General features: G+C 47.5%; 1 protein-coding gene across 1 annotated transcript; it reads right to left on the bottom strand.

The window, feature by feature from the left end:
• Positions 1 to 1,323: 1,323 nt before the first annotated feature.
• PtA15_3A652 (uncharacterized protein) lies at positions 1,324 to 2,107 on the bottom strand (the record flags this gene model as incomplete). Its single annotated transcript, XM_053167641.1, has 4 exons — positions 1,324 to 1,355; positions 1,417 to 1,564; positions 1,642 to 1,760; positions 1,831 to 2,107. 4 exons carry the CDS (start codon positions 2,105 to 2,107, stop codon positions 1,324 to 1,326), a joined length of 576 nt encoding a protein of 191 aa, XP_053018838.1.
• Between the last annotated feature and the right edge of the window lie 7,199 nt (positions 2,108 to 9,306).

Here is a 9,306-nt window from a genome sequence, read left to right as displayed (position 1 = left end):
GTGCTATTGCTTCTTGATAATTTCCGCGGACACGCGGTGCCGGAAGGAGGTGTTTCAAACATCAGAGTTGAATTCTTTGCAGCCAATCTTACTAGCCATGTTCAACCACTCGATGCTGGGATAATCAGGTGCTTGAAATCACATTATCGGAAGAAGGCAATTGCACGATCAATCACCATATTCACCGAAGACAATCAAATGAGTGCTAACCAGATTTTCTGGGGAAAAACTCTCCTCGACTGAGAGCCCCGTACTATATGTGAGAAGTGATGGTTGGCTCTTTGACCTCCACTTCTCCAATCTTCTTGCCCGCTGTTAAGCGGGCATAAGTCAACTCAACTAGACAACAGTTTCTGGGTGAGTCACCGCAGTGATCACTGCTTTATGGCTGACTTGCCCAGCCTGTGTAACATAATTTCCGCGCTTCTTGCTGTAGGGCTGCCTGCGCGGCTTCTTTCTTGGCTCTCCGTGCTGTCTGAACTAGCGGAGGGCTGACAAGATGTATACAAGCTTTTTTCAACCTATCAGAATCAAGCCTTGGGGTGCCTGGCTAGTGGAGGACTTCCCATAAATCTGGAAAGCCAGATCTGAACTGAAAGATTTCAGGTTTTGCAGGGAAATTTAGGCCTCCAGAGATCCCCCAAGTAGTTCTGAATTTCAGATTTCCCTACAAAATCTGAAATTCCAGATTTATCCAAAGTTGATGGGAAGTCCCCCAGTGTCAGTGGCACTTGGCAGTCTGTTCAACAACAGCATAAATTCAACTTGTGGGGTCAAATTTTAACAGCAGGTGGAATTTTCCTTGGCAGTCTTAACCAAGAGTTTGCATGATTTCTTTTCAAAAACAATAACTGTATTGCTTAAATTTGGAAAACAGACAAATAAAATATCTGATTTTTTTTTTTCAATGATGTTCTCATGGTACCAAAAGCATTCCAGAAGTGGAGATGATCAAATCAAAATAAAATGAAGATATTCATGCCCTGTTTGGCGTGATAATCAGGGGTATTGTAATTTTTGCAACATGTGAGTCTGTGAGACGTTTTACTGCCAAAAAGTTGATTTCACCCCACTTCTTTAGTGCTTGTGGATGACACCATCAAACGGCACCTCAATTAAAAGAAAACTAGTTGAAAACTTTACACTTGGAAAACAAAAAGGAAAGAAAAAGTCCAGTGAAGATTGTGAATTTGAGGATGATGGTGTTGCTACGTGCTACTTTCACAATCAGGCCGGCTATAGTAAATCTTGAAAGAAAAGAAAAAAAAAATCAAGCTTCTTGATATACGACCAATGTCGTGTTTGAAAATCGTAAAATATGCGTCAATCATATTTTCGCTTGCAAATAATTGTACCTGGAAACCAAACAAGATCAGACATACAAACTACTTGATAGAATACTGAAAGACTCCTCACCGCAAGCAATTTTTTCGAGTGTACCTGGAGCATGAATAACAACGCTTTTTTCCTGGAGGTCTGAAACATTAATGACGGGGTCATAAAAGCTGAGTGAAGCCACCCCACATTCCCTATTATACAAGGGTTTGGATTTGCCCGACAAATCCTATAGTTTTGATTAGGTTTCCCAATCAGTAATTGACTACAGAATATCAAAACATTCTCTTAAGGACTTTTACTCACTCCGACTTGGCAATTCATTGGATTTTTTCCGGCACAGAGATCTCTAACCGGTTTAACTGTATCGTAATGCCCCCCAGTTGTAGAGCAATCATTGTCCTTCCCGACTGCGCTTTCATGGACTTGAAAATTGGACAAAGATGGCAAGTGAGTTTCCAGATCAAAATCACGAGTGCTGATCGAAGTGCTCACTGTGAAATATGAATTCTTGGTTGTCTGCCAAGCCACTGACAGCAATGTTGACGTGAACACTTTTTGCTTCCTTGAGGAACCTTGCTCCCCCGGAAATTCCTTTGCCAATGATGTTTACGATAGCCTCCGAGCAGGTGTCCTTTTTAGTAACAACATTTTTTGTCCCACTAGGCGAGGCTGAATTGGTGGCCGCTGCATGGACGACGACGGGAGCGCAGGTGAACACTAAAAACAATAGAATCAGAGTACCACAAGGCCTCAAAATAGTAAGATTCATGTCCGCTGCGATTGTCCAGGATCTGTTTCAAAATTCTGGTGCGAGTCATGTCAGGGAGGATGCGGAATCTTTAACTCGAAAATTTCTCGTATTTACCTCCGGCACTTCAACCCTTTTAGCCAGTGTCCCGCGTGGGATATCCGGTAGATAATCCGGGATATCTGGTGAGGGACCGCGTATCAAACCAGATATCTGAAACCCGATGTTCCGAAACCTGCGGATATGGGCGGATATTTCGGGATCTGAAGGGAGGCTCAGCGGAATTGACACGCGCAAAAGATGAGAGGAAACTGGCGAATGGCCTGATTATGAAAAGGAGTTGGGGGAAAAAACCTTTACAAGAGAGAGGACGCCTTATAAGAGCACCTTGAACAGAAACACGAGGACAAACAACCCCTGGTAACACGAACTTCGCAGAAGTCCCTCGCCTGCCGGGGGGCAGGGGCGAAGCGCCTCGCACCAAGTGCGACCTCCCGTCATCGCACTTTGTGCGAGGCGCTTCGCGACAGGGACCCTGAGGGGCTGCCCCTTCGGGGCTCTCACAGTGAGGCCTTTGTTAAGCTCGCTGGTAACACCGCGGGGCGAATTCAATAAGGCTGTGGCGCCACGACCGCGCGGCCGTATTCTTCAGCCCCCACGACGCCACATGGACCACGATTTGCGCCACCATGGCGTACAGGTTGTTGTAACCCCACACTGGGTTACCGTTAGAGCTCACCTAGACCCCCTACGACTATGTATATAAAATTGTTCCTGCATTTCCATACATGTTACAAATGGACCTACGGTGTCCTCTTTTGCTGTCCCACATCACAGGTGACCCATGGCAATGTGGCACCCCCACCGTGGCCCCTTGGGCGCCAACGTCCTCAGGACGGCCCCGAGGCCCGAGCGAGACCCTTGAGTGACCCGGCGTCCAAGGGGCGGGCCAGCGGTCGGCCCCCAGGCGCCCCGGCCGGGCCGCCATTGTGACCACCACGCAGCGATGGCGGCAAGCACTTGTAATGCTGGATGCGCCCCTCAGCCACCTCTATACCATCCTTGGGACTGACACCTTGGACTTCCAACAACTATCTCAAAAGGCTCCCTCCCAGCTGAGAGCCCAAGAAAACGACTCGGGAATTTTTTTCTGTTTTGGACTTGAGATATTTGTTCCGCACAAAAAGGGAGTCATTGATCACTGCAGGAAAACAGGTGATGTTCCCGCCCGCAGCTTCACCTGCGCAGTTACTGCGGCCACCAAGATTAGATGATGCTGCGCATGGGAGCAAGATGTGTCTGCCTGTAGTGTGATGATAGATTTACCCCAATGCAGACAGCCCTTTACCAATGCACTTGTCAGAGAGCTCAACGGGGGGGTTTGAACCCCACTTGTGGAGTTCTTTTTGTGGGTTCCGGCGGCTGCTCCCTCCAGATCAAGATGTTGCGTGAAATTCCATCCGCGGTGACTTTGCCTCTGCCCGCAGAATGAATTTCATGTAACAGCTTCAGGACTGTGTAACCTGATTACGTGAAATGAACAGTTTTTTCACGCGGTGAGGGACACCCCGTGGACGCTCTGATGGCACCTGGCGCCCATGGGGTGTCATGGGGATGCATCAAATGGCGCCTGTAGAGAGTATGGTCATAGCGGGCCACTGAGGCATCTTTTCCCATGCGGGGTCAATGGGGTGCCACAGTTGTGGCCACTTTCCCCAGGGTGTAACTCCGGACCTAGCCCAATCTAGGCAAAGTAAGCAAAGTTTAACAAACAGATGCAGAAAATTATTCAGGTTCAAGTTCCCAGGACCATCAAAATTTAATTTCAATAGGGAAAACTTGAGAAACACACCATTCTTGTTTGAGTAACTTCCTTACTTTTACTTTCTTCTATGTTCTTCCTCATACTTTCCCTGTACTTATTTCTGGAAAATTCCTTAGCTGGTTGTTAGACTATAAATAAGATCTTCTAAACACCAGGAATCTCTTTTCCTTGTGGCAAAATCTTTGTATCACTGCCAATTACATCCAAGTCTATTAAAACCACAGTTTTGTGGAAAGAAAATTCAAGGGTTCCCCCTAGAATAGACAAAATTTACAAAAAAATGACAGGGTTTTCCCCACAAGGCAATAGAGTACAAAAAACTAGATAGGGTTTGCCCACTAAATAAATACAGGAATTACATATAATGTGACAGGCTAAAATGCATTTAATATGGGCAAAAATCTCAACCAGAAACGTAGCCCAACACCAGCCAAAGCTGCTGCACCCAGGCCCCCATACTGCCGCCCAACTCACTGGATGGGTCAAACAGTATGTTTTGAAGGCCCCCTGCAGCGCCAATGGCAGAATGCATAATGGGGGGCCAGCTCTTTAACCACCCAGACTGCGCAAATGCATATGCAGCAGCGGGGAAGTGTGAGACGCACCACCAGCTGGAATTACAGCAAAAATGGATGCGCCTGGGGGACAAACAGACCAGCCAGAGCTCAGCTCACATATCCGAGTCCCAACCGCGGGTCTTGAGCTTTCGCAACCCAAAAGCCACGGCAAAAACACAACCAATAGTATGTACCATGGCAACAACACCACCACCATAGAACCACCAGTTTTTAAATGCCAGGATGCCAGGGTGGTCATTTGAAAACACAGATCTTCATCATCATCCCACTCTTCAACCAATCCAGTCTTTCTGGGCCTACTCACACCCTTCAACATCTTTGTTGGCCTTCTCTTTATCCAGTACTTCCTCAAATTACCCCCAATCCCGGCAGAGTCCCAAAGGAATAGGGGCCCAATTATAAACCAGTTTTGGAATAATTTTGGGATTGTTTTCAAATAAGTTTGAAATCAAAAAAAGTTATCTTGGTGGTGCAGATACAGGGGCCAAAACTGTTTCAAACCAAGTGTAAATTATAAACCCACCACCATGCTGGATGAATTTCCAGTGCAACTGAACGTGAGCCTCACACTACCACAGGTTGCTCCGTCAGCAGTCATCCGTCTTGCATGCGCAAAGAAAATGGCAGCGACGACAGCAGCGTTCCCACAAGGACAACTGGCCGCCGATGTCTGCCAACTCTCCCAAGTCAATAGATGCCCGTGAATCAGCCTTGAAGGCTGATTCTTGCGCGCAACATCCTGGTTCAACTGCGAGAGCCTGTAGCTTGCTCATTCTGCGAGCTACATATGAGGTCCGGGGCATCGATACATGCGCTTGCATCCTGGCTATCCGTCCATGGTGTCCATTTTGCAATTACCCGCAAATCAGCCTTGATGGCTGTATCTTGCGCAAGTACATATGCTGTGGCCTTTGGGGGGGGGGGGGGGGGGGGGGGAAGTACTGGTCAGGTGTATGGCGGGCATCTGCATGCTGAGCTGTAATCATATTCAAAACAGTATTGTTAAACCAGTTTCCCCCAAACCACCTCCCCAAGGTGGTTTGGGTTGTTTTGAGATTTTCAATCCTAAAAAAGTTAGCAAAAGGATATTTCAAACTTATTTGAAACCAATCCTAAAATTATTCTAAAACTAGTTTATAATTGGGCCCTAGGTCCTTTCTCTTTTATGTATATGTTTATCTTAATTACATTATGGATTGGTCTGATTCTTTAGCTGCGCTGATCCTGAGCAGTACTTGTGGCCTCTGCAGGACCTTTGCACTCGCCGAGCGCCTCAGCTGAGGAGGAGACAGTTTGAGCATGAGGCATTTATGTATGGGGAAGAGCGGCTGAATCCAGAGCTTGTTCTGAGCCGGTGAAAGACAGTCCCACCAAGCACGGGTGTTCCCCGCCAGACGGTTTCATCCTACCATGCCAACTACAAGCTGGTTAACAATGAGGAGTAAGAGGAGGAAGAGTTGGACTCGGGCTGAATTGCAAACGGGCATGTGGTTGATTTCTCGGCCTCTGATGATGAAGCACTGTTGAGTACGCTTTTTGACTGTCGAAACAGGCCATCCAGTGTTGTTGTTGGTCATCAGCCAACGGTCGTGGGCAGGAGTTCGTTAGTCAGACAAAGGTGTGAGGGTGTTGAGATCAAGCCTGTTGGACCCTGTTGGTCTCCTTTGGTGCCGAGCAACTGGTCGCCCAGCCGGCTGATGATGGTTGCTGGCTATAGCCTAACTAAGCCTCTCGAACGGAGGGGGGGGGGACCCCCACGTCCCAAAGGGACTCTCTGTAGGAGAGGCTTATGACTTATGTCATACTTTTGGCCTGAGAGTTTGGGGCTTTTGCGGCTTTTTATGCCCGTTTTTCCTTTTGTCCTCCACACAGCAGATACTGGAAAGCCTCTGCTGAAACCCTGAAGGGTCAATATAGCTGACCATCTTGGCTTCATATCCATGTCCTCATAATGAGGATTGGATGCATGAGCTGGATTGGCCAAGGCATATTGACCAGAGCTTGGAGAGCTTGGATCCTGTGGAATTGAATTGAATGAAAATACTGTTTTCCAAGGTCAGTTCAATCCACACATGTCATACAGCCCAGAATACCCCAAAAACCACACGTTTGGAGGGTCATGGGAGGAGAACGCTTGGACTTCCAGAGATGTGTGTAGCGGCAAAAGATAGGGAAGAGTGAGACAAGTTTCATGATCCAAAGGGCATGCCTGGGGCCCTTTGGGAACAGGGCCAAAATTTGAATGGCACAAAACACCCACCAAGAGGCCTCAAACCCTCAGGCCAAAAAGTGGAAATTAGTCCCAAGTCCCTCCTTCGGAGGTTGCGCTTTGCGCGAGGGCGCTTCGCGCCAGCCCAGGCTGTACCAGGGCCCTCCGAAGTGGGGGACTTGTGTTAAGTTAGTCGCTGGCTCAAGGTGGAGAGTAGTGATGGCTCAGATGGTTGGGATTGAGGGATGAGGCTTTTTTCTTCATAATCCTGCCATTTCGGGTTGTCGGCCTGGTTTCGTTCTAGATTCCATTGGAATGTTTATTTTTATTTTTGTTGAGAATTGAAATCAAGAATGATTGCCTTGAACACATTGAATGGGGCTGTCCAATCGGGGATGACTGTGAGCCCGAGTGACTCCGGAGTCCGGGGGATGCTGACATTCAAAAAAGAACTATGCCGAGGTCCCTTGTATCCAGTCAAATCCCTCGACATAGCCTCAATCACAACAATCAATGTTGTTCTGGCCTGTATATTTCCTGTATCTCCTCCTTTTTGGCTAGCTATCCCCCATCCCCGCTGACACTTCCTCCCCCTCACGCCACAAACCACAATGACCCTATAAAAGCAGAAGCATGAAACTAATCAAAACAATCCGCTCTTGATCTGTAAGGAACTCGATACCTGCCGAATTGGCCGGCAATGAGCTTCTCAAGACAGGCCGCGTCTGTCAGCCGGGCTATCATCCCAGAAGCCAGCAGACGTAATACATAAAACAAACTTAGCTGCGGAAGCGCAGCTAAGAGATAAAAATGTTAAACAACAAAGACACCCGCGACAAGCGCGCGGAAAGTAGATAATACACATGTAAAAAAAGCATATACAAAAATAGATAGAAAATATAAAAACATTATAGAAACTTCTTAGAGAGCACTCCTTGAAAACAGAGGCTCTAACACTGAAACATGAAGAGTACACTTTCCGCTGAGGAAAGCGTATCAACTAAAATTGTATGAATAAAACCCTCCTCTCACGACCCGCAACTAGTCGCAAAAGCAGCAGCCGCGGAAGAATAGCGGTGCCGTCTCGGCAACTATAATAGCTAGGAGACTAGACTGCCGAGAGACTATACTCCTGAATTTCGTACTAAAAATACTATTATGAAACTAGAATACCTCGCGACTCTTATCAAAAAGTATAGGGTCGCGAGGGGAAAGCATTGGGAACACCAAGGTCCTAAGAACTAGAACCTTCCGACGAGACTGGTACCTCGCGACCCTCCACTTGAGAGCAGATGATCGCGGAAGTACTATTTCCTGTAGGAAGGCTAGACCGCCTCGTACAAGAGTTTTGTTTCCACGAGACCTGTAGCCAAGAGCTACGGGTCAGAAGAGCTTCTTTCTCTGTACCAGGGCTGTATCCTCCAAAAAGAAGTATTGGAAGGCCAGCCCGGAGACTAGAGAGCCGAAGCTGCAGTCTCCGAAAGGCTTAAAAGGGCAAGCCTCTGAGGGACTGGCAATCCCCAGAATCGTCAACCATCTTAAACCGCCTATCAGCCCATACCTTCGCCAACCCGTACGCTGCCAGCTTGTGTTAGGACTGTTCTTGATTCATTATTTTTTTGCTGGACTATCAGTAAGTCCAGTATCTTTTCTCTTTATCACTTTGGGGATTATTCCCTACATATCTTATTGGGAAGCTGTCAAACTACCCCCACTTGTCGGACCCCAGACAACACAGGATACACTACTCCTGCTTGTCAGGCCCTGTAAGAACCGCCCCGGAGGGCACCATAACCATTCCGCTGCTCTCGCAGCCCCTGCGTTACATCCCATTAGGGATATAAATCTTTAAAAACCATCATCCTACCACGTCTACAGACGCTCTCACTCGCCGCAGTCACTCGTGTAGCTAAAGGACTACGTGTCTTGGCATCACTGAGCCTGACAGCGTCCCCGGCTGCTGCTGGGGATGGATGCATACAAAATTGCTCTAGGGGGCTCTCAGGCCAGGTCTTCTTGATTTGGCATCGCGAGCGCGGTAGCTTTGAGGGCTCATTTTGATTGGTCACTGGTGAGGCCTGCTTTTGGCTCAACAATCAAGACAAGGATTTAAGGTGTTTGTTTGTCTTTCTGTTCTTGTTGACTACAGCTTTTGGGGTTACAAAGCACATGGTGCAGGTTTCTAAATCAACCAGCTACCTGCAACCTACAAATTAATCAGCCCCCTGCCGCGCCGGTACTGGCAGATGATCCATTGCCAAAAACAAGCAAGGGGGATGTTGTTAATACCTCCAGTGTCCGCATAGATGGAGAGTTCATGCGCAGTGCATCAGCTTGTATCTCAATCAAAAGATCTGGGCGATAATGTTGGCATCCGGATTGAACATCTTCAAATTTCCTTTTCCTCTTTTATCAGGGACATGTTAGCCCTACTTTGTATAACCAAACTGGTAATCAAATCTGCCTTTTTTTGAGATGTTCTGGTCAAAATCAGCTGGGTTGGGTGCAATCATCTCCTCTACCATCTAACTGACTGATAAGCCTAGCACTTTTTCTCTCGGATCCACTCCGGCGGTCTTTCATATATCTGGGATCTACTCCAGCACGC

This window comes from Puccinia triticina, chromosome 3A, assembly GCF_026914185.1.
Source record: "Puccinia triticina chromosome 3A, complete sequence".
Lineage (NCBI taxonomy): Eukaryota > Fungi > Basidiomycota > Pucciniomycetes > Pucciniales > Pucciniaceae > Puccinia > Puccinia triticina.
Note: the sequence above shows the minus strand (reverse complement) of the source record. Positions and strands in the feature narration are given on the sequence as shown.